This window comes from Cryptomeria japonica, chromosome 2 (genome assembly GCF_030272615.1).
Source record: "Cryptomeria japonica chromosome 2, Sugi_1.0, whole genome shotgun sequence".
NCBI lineage: Eukaryota > Viridiplantae > Streptophyta > Pinopsida > Cupressales > Cupressaceae > Cryptomeria > Cryptomeria japonica.
In genome coordinates, this window is record NC_081406.1 from 372,784,963 (window position 1) to 372,801,204 (window position 16,242).

Consider the following 16,242-nt stretch of genomic DNA (forward strand, 5'->3'; position numbering starts at 1 on the left):
TACATACCCCATTACAGTTATGAAAAAAAAATGTTTAGACCTGTTGTATTAAGGTTATTCCTCAACAATGGTTAAGGGTGTCTGCAGCCTTAAAACAAGCAACATCCAATACATTGTCATTTTGACCGTAAAAAATGCAAAATTTTGAACAGTAATTATAGACATATCAATTGGAAAAAATAAGGATCCTGGGAATGCGATACATTGTGCATTCTCCCTTTCTTTTCTCTGTCACATATCATGCTGTAACATGAATAAGATAAAAGTAACATCTTCACAGCATGATGTCATTCAGAAGGGAAATTTTGATAGTGTTAACTGTTAAATAAGTCATTAATGATTTCATGCTATCAATACTGAAATTGCCAACCTTTTGACAACTGCTAAGACTTTTTCTCTAATAAAGGACTAGCAAAATGACAAGACTGCCAAATTTATGAGAAACTCAACAAAAAACAAGAAACACTAACCAAATCATTTTCATAGAAAAAAAGTGCATCCCCATCAAAATGTTGATGTTTTTATTACATTCTTCAGCAACAGCATATTGTAAAAATCAGTTCTCTTCTATTTTCAGTTGGTCATACCCAATAAAGCTCTAGCTACAAAAAAAATGTGCCATGTCTTTACAAGTGCTAAGGATATATGTCTAAATGGGCATTTCATATTGAGCTACTGAAAATATCCTGAACTGCAATTTTATTGAATTTTTTTATTGCTACAACCATCAGATTAACCTCTTACATGCCAGATCATCCTTGGCTGTTCATATTGGGAATATAAACTTAACAATAATATATTTCTGCTCAATTTTAAAATCAAGTAGCCAAGACATACCTCTAAAGCCATGAATGCATCTTCCATGGCACGCCGCCGTGCACGCAAATCAGCTCGCCGTAAATCAGCCTGAGAAGCGGACCTAGGTATAAGTTTATAACAATACATGATAGAGCATGATGTGAACTATAGTTTCATATTTTTACAAAATTTATCATACAGGATTTTAAAAAGTCACTGTAGAAAGAGTTAATGATTAATCATTTCACACTATGTACTCTGATGATTGGTCAAGTAGATTACTTCTAGAGCCCCATCATTCCAGTGTTTAGCAGCTGCAGTCTTCAATTTAATTTGAGCTTGATCTGTCAGACCCTTTATATGTGACAATCAACCTCATGAGTATAATTCCTATCCTCTTGATTAGAAAAGAAAGCCACAGAAAAAACAATAATATATATGTTTCTCCATTAGAATCATATATTCAGCTACATTATCGGGGGGAAAAGATGCTTAACCTCTGCTATTCGCTGAAGGTATGCAGCCTTTTGCTTTACATTGCTGTCAATCTTTCCTGTATCTTCTCTTGCTCGTGCTGGATGAAATCAATTTTGTTAGAATTACAAGAATAAATCATCAAATTTGATAAAAATATGTTTAATACTGTGCATGGGATGAGCAATCAATCAGCCATCACCTGCATGCTCCAGAATCTGCAATTACATAGTAGTTTCCAAATATGAAATTAAAATTGCAATTTAATAATCACCATCAAGTTTGAGAAATTCCAAACCAAGAATAGCTACATCCTGGCGTGCACGGTCATTCAACCTTGTGATCCCTCTGTGACAAGATACAAAATGGAACATAAAAACTAGACAAGAGAAACTCAACAAACATTTGTAAAGATGTTCCTCCAGAAAGAAACTCTAATATTCAATGTACATTTTCTCTAATGCTAAACACTGGTAGCAGTATTTCCACATCCCATTTGATATTTGCAGTAATCTCCAAGCGCCAGATTTTATACCCAAGAAAAAACATGGTGACTTACCAATTTGACTTGATACCATGCACTAGATTCCAGTATGTCATACAATCAATTAATTATTATGATTGTGCCTTCACCAGAAATCATGCATGAATCAACAATGAACTAATAAATTACCGTGAGAGTAAGACAATGTCATTTCGTGCCCGTTCATTCATAAATTTGGCATCATTACAAGCATATTTGGCAGCTTTAGCTAAACCTCGACAAGAACCACAAGCTGGGTGTAAGAATAAAGAAGGGCAGCAACGTGAACAGACAGGATCTAAATTATTTTCATCTTCCTTGCCCGAACACAAAGCATCCCTGGAAAACTATCCAACACATTAGAAAATATCTTTGAAATGAGTGTACACATACAAAATACATCTTGAAATAGCTATGAAATAATACCCTAGGAGCCTCTAGTAATATACGTCTTCAAATAGTTTGTGAACAAGTAAGACATATAGCAGACAAAAAATAGCATGCCATGAATAGGATCTTGATCAGCATTTCAGATACAGTTGCCTCCCATAATTCCACTTGTGTCGGGGGGGTATCATTAAACATATTTTATTCAAAAAATAAAAGATAGTTCTATAAATTTTATGTTAGATTGCCTCTAGTTGATGTGTGTTTTCCTTTCATTTAGTACAGGCAAGTGGTAAAAAGATTGCGCAATAACCACGGACAAATTAATATTGATATTAATGTCCAACTATAATGAAAATTTATAGAATATTACTTTCAGTACATATTTTGCACCATATTGTAACCTTGTCTAGTCAGGTTCCTTGATGCTAAGCTTGGATTTGTTAACCTCCTCAGACACTATTATTACTTCCTAGTCCTTGGATATATTATAGTAGTACCCCTCATGTACAACATTTCTATGCCTTGGTATTCACAATTAGAGGGCCTACTTATGGCACGATACATTCATGGAGACCTACCTTAGTATATAAACATGAGAACATTTTAAAATTGTCACTCAAAATTAAGGCACTCATGTGGTATTAATACATAGGATATTGCCCTATCATTCATTGTCTATTTATGTGCTACTATGAAATTTAATGTGAGGCCATCTTAATATTGCCACTCAAGATTAAGGCACTCATATCATATTAAGATATGGGATATTGCCCTATCATTCATTGTCTAGTTATGTGCTAATATAAAATTTGGAAAACTTTTCATACAATCAATATTGTCCTAGGTTAAATAATGCTTATTGATGTGCATGCTTACCATGGAATACCAATAGAAGAGATTATTCGTTGAATCTAATCCCAATAGTTTTGGGAAGGATTAAATAGATCTTACTGAAAAAAAGAAGCATTTCTAGCCAGTACCAAGTTGATGGATTTGACCTCCAAGGCTCTGAGAGGTGTAGGTGCAGATAGTGAAGCCAAAATGTGTAACAGAATCATCCTTTTAGGGTTCAAAGACAATTAACAAAATCAAGAGCTACAGGAATAATTTTTCAGATTTGTTCCAGCTAAGGTAGATCAAGTCAAAAGATGTTTGTAATTCAAATGGGGCTCTTAACTTCATAGTTTGCAAGTAAATGAAGATTAGATTTTTTAAAAACAAAACAATGATAAATGTTTACTGGGGAAATTTTGTAAAACTGATTGTATATATGGAGAAGTCCATAAAAAATCTCAGAGGATTTCATTATACACTTTTTCAAATTTGTTATTATGTCCCTCAAAACCCTTGTGATAAATTCCTTGATTTCCTTTCTAAATGAAATATTCCTCTTTTAGCACTGACACAGATTGGGTGGAACACACTCACAAGGAAACAACTTGCAAGGGCCAAAATGGGGCAACATAAAGGAGCAGGTTTTAACATAGGGCCAACAATATGAGTGATGGCAATAAAAGCAGGGCCAGTGAGCAGCAACACAGCTAACTCACTAAAGGAACCTGCCCTATATAAAAAGGTTGGCAAAACCCTTTGAGGTGTAGCACAGGCTAGGCAAGCTGAATCTCCTGCAAGTGCCATGGAGCTCAAGCCTAGAGGACTAGAATTTGATTTCCCTTAAACCCCCCTTATCACTTGGACCACTGGGACTGCACATGCAGCCAACACATGGCATCTACAATTTGCTGAAAATTTATCAAAACTGGGCCTGGCACGTAGCACCTTGTTATTGATTGGAAACAATTTAATACATGAGACCGTTAAGCAGCCAGAGTCCAGACATCAAAGTTCAACATACCTGACAATAGATCAAAAGACAACGCTTAGTGCACTTATTTCAAAATATTTTTTTTTATTTTTTATGATTTTTGCAAATTATTATCATTTAATTTTCTTTGAAGATTTTGAAGAGAAGTCTTCCAAAGAGCATAATTTTTGCACAGGAACTCTACTTTTTGGCCCATTGGAAGTTACATCTTTTGCAGCCAATTCATGCTCCAACTTGATACAATTCTGCAACTGTAAAAGTAACATGTGGAGATGCACAAAAAAAATCCATTCGGTTTTTGGTGTTACCTATGCTTTCCCCCTAGCTTTTGCTCCCCAATCTCTAACCATCTTCCTTCCAAATGCAGCAAGAGGTAGATAGGACTCCTTGAAGGCCAAAACTTCATTTTGTTTCCTTTTTCTCCTAGACAATCCTGCAATAACTTCAAACAGCCCAATTTTTCACTCACCACCGGTAAATTCAACAAATATTCTCCTCCTCCAATTTCTTCTCTATCGTCTTTTTTCTCTTTTTTTTTAGTTTAGGGAAGAAGGAACTCAAAGACTGGCAACCAGTGGCATTCAAAAAGTTCTTTCAAACTTCTATTTGGACAAGCTCTTTCAATGAAAGACAAAAAAAAAATGTATGGACCCAATAGGCCATTAACAGAACCAAAGTATGAGTCCTTGTACCAATGCTCAAGAGAATAATATGTAGCAAAATCTACAAGTCCATATCAGTACTTCAATAATTTCACAACCATTCAAAAACTAAGAAGACAACCATGTAGGGAATTCAAAAAGGAAAAGAGGGGAAAAAGCATAGGGTTATCTAGGTGGCAACCTTTGATTTTCTTTCTATCTCCAGCAATTACCATGCAGAATTACAAAGTGATAAATAGTAGAGAAAGAAAGCTTTTACTGTCTGTTGTGCGAATCGCACACCCATCCCCGTCTTGGACAGGGACCCCCCAATTTGTGTCTTTCTGTCCTTGCGGAAGAGGAAGGGGATATGAAGGGTCAAGTGCCGCTAAAACCAAATTCGGCCTCTAGGGCCATATTGCGAACTTAAAACTCCCAAATTCTCGCAAAGTCGCCTAAATGTGAAGAAAGAGTTAAGGCCTGCAATGACGTTGAAATGCCGATTTTTGCCAAGGGATACAAAGGAGATAAAGTTGGCAAAAGTGCCCAAAGGGCCGAATTTGGACCTTTAAGTGAAAATCTGAAAAGTAAAAAGTTACCAAAAATGCCCCAAATGGCCAAATTCGGACCTTTTAGCCAAAGTGTTAAAAACTAAAAGTTGGCAAAAGTGCCCAAAGGGCCGAATTTGGACCTTTAAGTGAAAATCTGAACAGTGAAAAGTTGGCAAAAATGCCCCAAATGGCCAAATTCGGACCTTTTAGCCAAAATGTTAAAAAGTGAAAGTTGGCAAAAGTGCCCAAAGGGCCGAATTTGGACCTTTAAGTGAAAATCTGAAAAGTGAAAAGTTGGCAAAAATGCTGCAAATGGCCAAATTCGGACCTTTTAGCCAAAATGTTAAAAAGTGAAAGTTCGCAAAAGTGCCCAAAGGGCCGAATTTGGACCTTTAAGTGAAAATCTGAAAAGCCAAAAGTTGGCAAAAATGCTGCAAATGGCCAAATTCGGACCTTTTAGCCAAAATGTTAAAAAGTGAAAGTTGGCAAAAGTGCCCAAAGGGCCGAATTTGGACCTTTAACTGAAAATCTGAAAAAGTGAAAAGTTGCCAAAAATGCCCCAAATGGCCAAATTCGGATCTTTTAGCCAAAATATTAAAAAGTGAAAGTTGGCAAAAGTGCCCAAAGGGCCGAATTTGGACCTTTAAGTGAAAATGTCAAAGTTTTTAAAACTTTTTGAACGACCCTCTTGCCTGAAATTGCCAGGAACAACTAAATTCGCGGAAGGAGTTAAAGCGTTAAAACTTGGGAAATTTTCAAATGACCCTCCAAGCATTAAATTTTAATATTTGTTAAATTAAATTAACTAATTTTTCAAATTGATTTATTGAAATGAAATTGATCGTTCGCAGGTCGCAGGACGTCATTAGAGAACCAGGAGAAAGACCTGGAAGGCAAATCGAAGAAGGATTGCAATCAAGGCCAGGCGCTGCGGGAAAAGAAAAAAGATGTGGGAATGAGCTGCAGGAGCACGAGAGAAACCAAACATTGGGAACCGTGCCACTGAACAAAGATGAAGCCCACAATCGAGACCAAAGACCAAAGAACACTCTGAATGCTGCAAGTTTATGCCTTCTCGAGAAAAGGCACAGAGCTAGATTTAATTCCAGGAATTCAATTTCTAAAAAGCTGAAATTGTTTTATTGTAAAACTGCTTGTAGGTCCCACTCAGATATTTTGAAAGAAAGGGAAAACAAGTCAGTTGTGGACAGTTATGTCCAACTATCGGATAGACTCAAATTGAAGCCAAATAGTGGCAGGTAGTTGAAATTATGGTTGAATGGATGAGTGAGAATTTAATGGGCATGGGTTAAGGCTGCTAGTTTCTGGAAGGCAGATCAGGACCCTTGGATGCAGTCCATCCAGGCCTCTGATTCAAAATTGTAAAAGCTATAAAAGGCAGAGGCCTTTCTTTTGTAAAGGTTAGATAGTTAGAGATTTTTATTAAATAGTTAGACTCTGGTGAGAGAGTTAGATTTTAGAGTTAGAATAGGTTAGATTTTAAGCAGTAGCATAGAGATGCTGCAGAAATTGTTGTAATAGGCAGTTGAAATCAATATATAAACATTGATTTGGTGTTTATTGTCTTGTTTTCATCCTGTTTGCATGGTTTCTTTCAGCATTTTAGATAGATCTTTCTATTTTGGGCGTGCAGGTATTTGATAGATTCAGGCTCATACCACTGAGGATATACTGATTGTGTATCCTTTTGTGTGGTTAACCTGAGCCTTCGATTGTGCTTAGTTCAATTGCAGGTGTCTGTCTGAGCTGCGCCAGAGTTGGGTGCTTAGCCGTGCGTCTCTAGTCTGAAAATCTTCCAAGTCCCTTTGAAGATTGCACCGTTCCTGCAAGGTTGTGAGCTATTCTGGCCAAGCAGGAATTGGTTATGTTGAATCCGTCTACCCGCATACCCATGTTGTTAGTTTCAGATCTCCTAACCCTTTCCTTTTGCTCTTTATTATGTAATTCGAGAATCGCAGCAAACCAGCTTGTTGCAAATCGTAAGTCCCCTTGTGCTCCCAGCAAATCATATCGACCACTGAGTAATCCCGCAATCAAGACCTGACAATCAAAACCTTGAGGTCGTCCCCTTTGATCAAACAAAAAAACAGCATTAGGGATTTCCTTATCTCAAGAGAGGATAGGATACTCAGCGAGTTTATTCTATTCTGCGTTGGCTGGATGAAGTCGCAAGTTCAGCGATTTTAGACACGTCAACAGAATTGGCGCTAGAAGGAGGGCCGGTATGATGAAATGTGTAGACAGCTAGTTCAAGATCATATCAATCCATATTTTTGAGGAGTAACCTTATAGTTTTTTTAACCTCCTCCGCATCAACAGAATTGGCGCTAGAGGGAGGGCCGGTATGATGAAATGTGTAGACAGCTAATTCAAGATCATATCAATCCATATTTGTGAGGAGTAAACTTATAGATTTTTTAACCTTCTCCGCGAACAACAAAATTGGCACTAGGGGGGGCCTTTGTCAGGATCCAGGCAGCAAGTTGAGTTTATTGAGACCTTTTAAATGCTATACTTGGGATATGTAAGATCCCTGTTAACCCAGAAAAGCCAAAAATCAAAAAACCAGAAAATACCAAAAATATTTCTGAGTCAGTATGTTGAGTCAGTCGCTTCATGAAGGTTGTTCGCAGTCCGAAATTTTTCAGATCCAGCAGAGGTTGAGTTTGCAGCTATATCCCAAGTGGTTGTTCGAATTTGCATCTGCAACTCACTGCAGAATTCACGACACCACAACACACAATGAACTGAATTGCTTGACATTTTTGTCAAGGGTTGAGATCGCATTACAGGGGCAGATATTCTTTTGGGATGTCCCCAAACCAGAGGCGATCATACAGCCAGATATCCCCAGTCCTTCGTCCAGCATCGAAGAGTTTACACGATTTAAGAATTTGATTGAGAACCAATTTGGTCTCGAAGAGGAATTACGCTTGGAGAGCGTGTTGTCACCTTGGTGGTGCAGAATTCACCGCACCCCACATTCAGAGTTCACTTGCTCGCTATGCATAGAAGCAGTCAGTCAAGTCAAAGCCCAATTTGGACTGCCGAAAGAACCAGGGGAGAGCATCACCAGCAAAGTGTGGAGCGCCTACCTTGCTGCAGACGAGTATAGACGAACGCAAAATCAATGCAGCGCCGCACTCCCTGATGATGAAAAGATGGAGTTGCTAATTGCTAAGCAAGATGAACCGGTCAATCAGACCAAGGCAGCAGATGAATTTATTATCCCTGCAACTGATGAGGACAGTGTTCAGGAGGACGATCAAGGGAGCTTTGTGGATCAGCCACAGGTTGAAGAGCAGTTTGCAGCAGCCCCACAAATGGACGATGGAGTCCAAGAGTCTGTTGAGGATGTTTTTGAGAGCCAATCAATCAAAGAGTCTCTGCTGTTTGAGGAAATACTGATACAAGTGCATAAGGCCGCATTGTCCATACAGCCCAAGGATTCACTGACAAATGATGCGCCTTTCTTTCCTGAGTTCGAGTTCGGTTTCAAGACTAATTTTCAGCCTACGCAACCTAATGTGGAATGTGATGCTGATTTGCATACACCAGACACTGTCGAGATGTTGCACCACCAATGGCGACCTCCTGATACAACTGTTGAAGCCTTCCCACTGCACAACCCACCGTACAAAACTCTGCATGACTCAGAAACCTGCCAGGTTGTTTCTTTCCCTCCTGCTGTTAATTCTGAAAATTTTCCGTTTAATTTTTTAATATTCTAGAAAAACAACTTGTAAATGGATTAACCACGGACCTAATGAACTCCCTCAATTAATAATTTTGCCCGACGTCCTGGTTAAACCTGAGAGTGGTCAACTGAAAATTTTCTTTTCAGAATACAAAGACAAACCAGTCAAACTGAGAACTATTCCCACTGCCCTGTTACTGCTGCATATACTGAAAAATCACCCTGGGTCGGGAACGCAGGCACAGAGTCCACCTTTTGTACAATCGGTCTCTTCTTGTACATAGTTAGTTTAGGTTTTTGTTCGTTTTTTGTTCTTTTAGCTTAGATTTCTTGTTTTCTGCTTTAGTTTAGTTTGCTTTCCGTAGTGTAGGTGTCCTTTCGGAAGGGGTTGTCTCCCTGTCAGTTTTTGAAGGGGTTTGTTTGCTTTTCCCAGCTCTGGTGTACGAAGTCAGAAATTTTTTTCCGGCTCATTTCTTGGATGTCGACTTTGATAGAGCACCTAATTGACGGTTGCCCCTATAGTCAGTCCATTTTGGTTTAAGGCTTAGTCAGTCTAAAAATTAAGTTGCTTACTGCGTCTTGTCGCCAATGTTCTGATCACTGCACTTTCAAACGCTTAAAAACGCTTGTTTTATCAAAGGAAGGTCACTGCAAGTGAAAAAAATTCCGAAGCTCTGCTTCCGCGACCACTGTAACGCTCAATCCCACGTAGGCTTCACTGCTTACCAGCCAAGGTGGAAAAGTGAAAATAAAAGAGAAAAATCAAAACAAAAGAAATTGAAAAGCAAAGAAATATCAAGTTGCTTGGCATTGGGAATGCAGACGCCTCTGCTGATTTTCAACAAGAAAATTTATCGGAAACAGAGCAATCTCTGTGAGCTTACAGGCGATAACTCTACCGGGGCTATAGACGCTTGCTGGCAGCGGGGCTCTATCCAGGTTGCTTTTGGAGTTAGAGTCAGTCTACGTAACTTGCATTAACTAAACAATGATATCTCAACCTTCTTTAGGCTTGAATGAACTTCACTGCACACACTCGATTTCTCAAGGCTAGTGACTTGATTCAGTTTGCGACCTCATTTTTACTTTGAATCTGTCTTCTGTCATTTGGGTTGTTTTGTGGGGTATATACCAAAGATTCTCAGTTTCAATTCGAATAGTCATCCTTGAAATGTTCAGGAACATTTCCCAGCCGAGTCGCCATTTGTTGTGCGAATCGCACACCCATCCCCGTCTTGGACAGGGACCCCCTAGTTTGTGCCTTTATGTCCTTGCGGAAGAGGAAGGGGATATAAAGGGTCAAGTGCCGCTAAAACCAAATTCGGCCTCTAAGGCCATATTGCGAACTTAAAACTCCCCAATTCTCGCAAAGTCGCCTAAATGTGAAGAAAGAGTTAAGCCCTGCAATGACATTGAAATGTCGATTTTCGCCAAGGGATACAAAGGAGATAAAGTTGGCAAAAGTGCCCAAAGGGCCGAATTTGGACCTTTAAGTGAAAATCTAAAAAAGTGAAAAGTTGGCAAAAATGCCCCAAATGGCCAAATTCAAACCTTTTAGCCAAAATGTTAAAAAGTGAGAGTTGGCAAAAGTGCCCAAAGGGCCGAATTTGGACCTTTAAGTGAAAATGTCAAAGTTTTTAAAACTTTTTGAACGCCCCTCTTGCCTGAAATTGCCAGGAACAACTAAATTCGTGGAAGGAGTAAAAGCGTTAAAACTTGGGAAATTTTCAAATGACCCTCCAGGCGTTAAATCTTAATATTTGTTAAATTAAATTAATTAATTTTTCAAATTGATTTATTGAAATGAAATTGATCGTTCGCAAGTCGCAAGACGTCATTAGAGAACCAGGAGAAAGACCTGGAAGGCAAATCGAAGAAGGATCACAATCAAGGCCAGGCGCTGAAGACGGGAAAAGAAAAAAGATGTGGGAACGCACTGCAAGAGCGCGACAGCAACCAAACATTGGGAACCGTGCCGCTGAACAAAGATGAAGTCCACAACCAGGACAAAGACCAAAGAACACTCTGAATGCTGCAAGTTTATGCCTTCTCGAGAAAAAGCACACAGCTGGATTTAATTCCAGGAATTCAATTTCTAAAAAGCTGAAATTGTTTTATTGTAAAATTTCTTGTAGGTCCCACTCAGATATTTTGAAAGAAAGGGGAAACAAGTCAGTTGTGGACAGTTATGTCCAACTACCGGATAGACTCAAATTGAAGCCAAATAGTGGCAGGTAGTTGAAATTATGGTTGAATGGATGAGTGAGAATTTAATGGGCATGGGTTAAGGCTGCTAGTTTCTGGAAGGCAGATCAGGACCCTTGGATGCAGTCCATCCTGGCCTCTGATTCAAAATTGTAAAAGCTATAAAAGGCAGAGGCCTTTCTTTTGTAAAGGGTTAGATAGTTAGAGATTTTTGTTAAATAGTTAGACTCTGGTGAGAGAGTTAGATTTTAGAGTTAGAATAGGTTAGATTTTAAGCAGTAGCATAGAGATGCTGCAGAAATTGTTGTAATAGGCAGTTGAAATCAATATATAAACATTGATTTGGTGTTTATTGTCTTGTTTTCATCCTGTTTGCATGGTTTCTTTCAGCATTTTAGATAGATCTTTCTATTTTGGGCGTGCAGGTATTTGATAGATTCAGGCTCATACCACTGAGGATATACTGATTGTGTATCCTTTTGTGTGGTTAACCTGAGCCTTCGATTGTGCTTAGTTCAATTGCAGGTGTCTGTCTGAGCTGCGCCAGAGTTGGGTGCTTAGCCGTGCGTCTCTAGTCTGAAAATCTTCCAAGTCCCTTTGAAGATTGCATCGTTCCTGCAAGGTTGTGAGCTATTCTGGCCAAGCAGGAATTGGTTATGTTGAATCCGTCTACCCGCATACCCGTGTTGTTAGTTTCAGATCTCCTAACCCTTTCCTTTTGCTCTTTATTACGTAATTTGAGAATCACAGCAGACCAGTTTGTTGCAAATCGTAAGTCCCCTTGTGCTCGCAGCAAATCACATCAACCACTGAGTAATCCCGCAGTCAAGACCTGACAATCAAAACCTTGAGGTCGTCCCCTTTGATCAAACAAAAAAACAGCATTAGGGATTTCCTTATCTCAAGAGAGGATAGGATACTCAGCGAGTTTATTCTATTCTGCGTTGGCCGGATGAAGTCACAAGTTCAGCGATTTTAGACACGTCAACACTGTCCTGTAATGAATTTAATAACCCAAGCTACGTATCCCATGTTGAATATCCGAGCAACTGAGAAGGGGGGGTGAATTAATTGACAATAAAATACTCTTTTAAACTTTATTCACAAATCCAGAACAACTAGCAGAATTAATAAAACATATGCACATAACAAATCAGACACAAGAAACACCAAAATTTACATGGAAAACCCAAGAAGGGAAAAAACCACGGAGAATGTTAATTCTCAATATATAAACACCGGTTAAGGTGATTTTTACAAAGGATGGCTTACTGTCGGGATGCTCACTACAGGAGGGCTCACTCCCCAAAAAGGCTCATTGCCCAGAAAGGTTCACTGCTGAAGAGAGAAAGATACAAGAGAATCCACCACTGAAAGTCTGAAATACAATCTACGTAGTCGGAACTGCTTCTGGTATCAATCCGCAACACAACTCAACACAACAACTGGATTCTTTCAATCTCACATATCTTCAACACAAAAAGCCACACACAAACTCATCCAAATCAAACTCTTTTATACACTGTCTCCGGAAAAACATAATCCTCAATGTTGGCCAAGACAGAGATCTAAAATAGGTCTCTACTAAACATTCTAGTGGTAGGAAGGAATGAGAAGTAGACCTCATTACAACATTCCTCATCGACCATATCAACACGCTGCGAACATCGCCAAAACCGGACTCAAAATATTATCCACAGGCTATACAACTGTCGTTACACATCTTCAACGTCCAAACCAAAAACCTCGACTTCCAGACTAATCCAAACCCAAGAATAACACTAAGCAACACATCTTCCTAAAAGCCAAAACATCCGAAAAATCCAAGAAACCTTGTAACACTCAATACCATCTCATACATACGTTGTTGCTCAACATACTACAACTAAACCTAATCCAAACCACAGGATTCGACATCAATGACAACATATAACATAATGCTAACAATCTTTCCCTTTGTCGTTGATGGTAACATACATCAACAACAATCATATCAAGACAACAAACATAAACATTATACTCTCTTTCCCCCTTTGACAACAATGAATAAAGCGGGCAAAACTCCCCCTAAGAAACTCACTCCTGCTCCCCCTGAGAGGAAGCACTCATGCATCAGTCCAAAAAAGAACATGCAAGTTGTTCACTGGACCAATGCACATCAAAATGCACATTAGTTCAAACTAGAAAGGGGTAATACCCCTAACTTTTGTTGAAGATGCTCAAAAGTATTCTTTGCACAATGCCTTAGTAAAGATATTTGCAATCTGCTCGTTTGTAGGTACATACTCAAGTCTGACTTCATTGTCCAACACTTTTTCCCTCAAGAAATGGTACCTGATAGATATATGCTTTGTTCTGGAATGTTGTACCGGATTCTTTCAAATATTTATTGCACAGTATTATCACACATGATTGAGATAGGATCATCAAACTTTACACCAATGTCCTTCAAAGTCTGCTTCATTCATAAGATCTGTGTGCAACATGAGGATGTTGCAATGTATTCTGCTTTTGTTGTAGATAGAGACACAAAGTCTTGCTTCTTACTCGACCAAGCAACCAACCAAAAGCCAAGGAAGAATGCTCCTTCACTTGTACTTTTTTTGTCATCAACACTTTCGGCCCAATCTGCATTTGTATAAGCTATCAAGGTAAAATCTGAGCTCCTGGGATACCACAAACCAAACCCTTCTATGCCTTTAAGAAATTTGAAAATCCTCTTCACTACCACAACATGTGATTCTTTTGGCTCTTGCTGAAATTTGGCTACCAAACATACTACATACATGATATCTGGTCTAGTAGCACTCAAATATAATAGTCCTCCAATCATTGATATGTACTAACTTGTATCTGCCTTAGGAGATTTGTCATCCTTGGTTAACTTACATCCAGTGGTCATAGGTGTACACACCGGTTTGGAATTCTCCAACCCAAACTTTTTTACAACTCTTTGATGTACTTATACTGAGAAATGAAAATTCCTTTATCATTCTGATTAACTTGCAAACCAAGAAAGAAATTCAACTCACCAATCATGGACATCTCAAATTCTTTCTACATCTCACTAGCAAATCTTCTCCACATATCTTCATTTCCTCCAAATATTATGTCATCAACATAGACCACAACAATTAAGATTTTACCTGAATCAGTCTTGAAATACAAATTGTTGTCAGCGGAACCTTTCTGAAATCCTTGAACAATTAGATGCTTGTCTAATCTTCCGTACTAGGCTCTAGGGGCTTGTTTCAGTCCATACAAAGCCTTTTTCAATCTACAAACAATGTTTGGATCATCTCTCAACCTGAAACCTTCTGATTGTTCAATGTAAACTTCTTCTTTCAATTCTCCATTTAAGAATGTTGATTTTACATTGATCTAATAGACCTTGAAGTCCTTGATTGCTGCAAATGCCAAGAACATCCTGATTGTCTCCATCCAAGCAACTGGGGCATAAGTTTCATCAAAGGCAATGCCTTCAATCTGAGTATATCCTTTGCAAACCAACCTTGTCTTGTTTATTACAACCTTTTCGTCTTCATCCAATTTGTTCTAGAATACCCATTTAGTTTTGATCACATTCTTGTCTTCCAATCTATTGACTAATTCCCATGTCTGATTTTTCTCAATCTGATTCAATTCCTCTTTCATTGCTTTCATCCAATTCTCATCATTACAAGCTTCTTCTACTGTCTTTGGCTCAGTTTTAGATAGTAAACATAAAAAGACTTGTTCTTGAGCTACTTTATTTCTTGTGATGATACCTTTTCTCTTATCTCCAATAATCTGATCTTCTAAATGATTCCTCTAAACATACCTTGGAGTCTTGGATGTAGATGCCGAAGCATTCTGATCATACTTTTCTTCGTTTTTGTTTTCTTCCTTTTTTTTTCTCCGGACTCGTCAAATTCATATCCTGCTACTATTTTTGAGTCTTTTGTAGTGTTTTCATCAATTCTCATATTTGCACTTTCAACTATCTTGTTCAGTCTCTTGTTGTAACACCGGTATGCCTTGCTCTTTGTTGAATAACCCAAGAATATGCCTTCATCTGCTTTGCTTTCAAACTTTCCAAGATTATCCTCATCTCTCTGGATATAAAATTTGCTTCCAAATACTTTGACAAATTTCACTATCAGAGTTATACAATACCAAAGTTCATAAGATGTCTTCCCAAATTTCCACCAATATAAAATCTTGTTAACAATGTTGGTGTTGGAAATAAGCCACACCCGAACCGACAATGGACTGGTCCAAGAGGGGCCAGTAGCTTAGTGGTAGAGAACTCCAACATCGTATGGAAGGTCCTAGGTTCGAGTCCTAGCTAGTCCATGTTTCAACATGGTATCAGAGCCAGGTCCAAGCTAGGAGCCCCAAGCACACGAGAGGTGTGGCTTAAGGGGGGGTGTTGGTGTTGGAAATAAGCCACACCCGGACTGACGATGGACTGGTCCAAGAGGGGTCGGTAGCTCAGTGGTAGAGCACTCTAGCAGCATATGGAAGGTCCTAGGTTCGAGTACTAGCTGGTCCATGTTTCAACAAACAATGTATATCGTTGTATGAATTGCTTCTCTTCAGTAGACTTCTAGTAGTTCCACTCCTTTTATCATAGTTCTAGCTACTTCTTGTATAGTTCAATTCATCCTTTCCAGTACATTGTACTGTGGAGTCCGAGGGACAGATAATTATCTTCTAATGCCATGCTTCTCACAGAAGTCATTAAACTCATCAGAAATAAATTCTCCACCTCTATCAAATCTTAAACACTTGATTTTCCTATCAACCTCATCCTCAACTTTTGCCTTGAATATCTTGAACTTCTCTGATGCCTCAGACTTCTCTCTTAAAAATGCAACCCAAGTCATCCTAGAATAATCATCAATCAGTAACATGAAATACCTCTCACCTTGCAAACTCTTTGGTCGGATCGGACCACATAGATCTGTATGAACCAAATCCAGTAATCTGGTGGGCAAGTATTCTTTTCCTCTCAATGTGCTCCTTGTTTCTTTCCTATTTGACATTCTTTCAAAATGTTGTTTTCCGGTTTAGTCAATCTCGGTAGATCTCTCACAGCACTCCTTGAACTGATATGTACCAGGTTGTCAAAGTTG

At 38.7% G+C, this 16,242-nt stretch overlaps 1 protein-coding gene across 1 annotated transcript in view; it reads right to left on the minus strand.

Moving 5' to 3' along the window:
- Window positions 1-231: 231 nt before the first annotated feature.
- Window positions 232-16,242, minus strand: part of LOC131050531 (uncharacterized) — a 96,573-nt gene continuing 80,562 nt past the window's right edge. Inside the window, exons 3-8 of the mRNA XM_059214817.1 lie at window positions 1,946-2,134; window positions 1,547-1,620; window positions 1,296-1,372; window positions 1,081-1,152; window positions 745-906; window positions 232-243 (exon numbers count right to left, since the gene is read on the minus strand). Coding sequence (XP_059070800.1) covers window positions 232-243; window positions 745-906; window positions 1,081-1,152; window positions 1,296-1,372; window positions 1,547-1,620; window positions 1,946-2,134 — 586 coding nt within the window. The remainder of the gene's footprint in view (window positions 244-744; window positions 907-1,080; window positions 1,153-1,295; window positions 1,373-1,546; window positions 1,621-1,945; window positions 2,135-16,242) is intronic.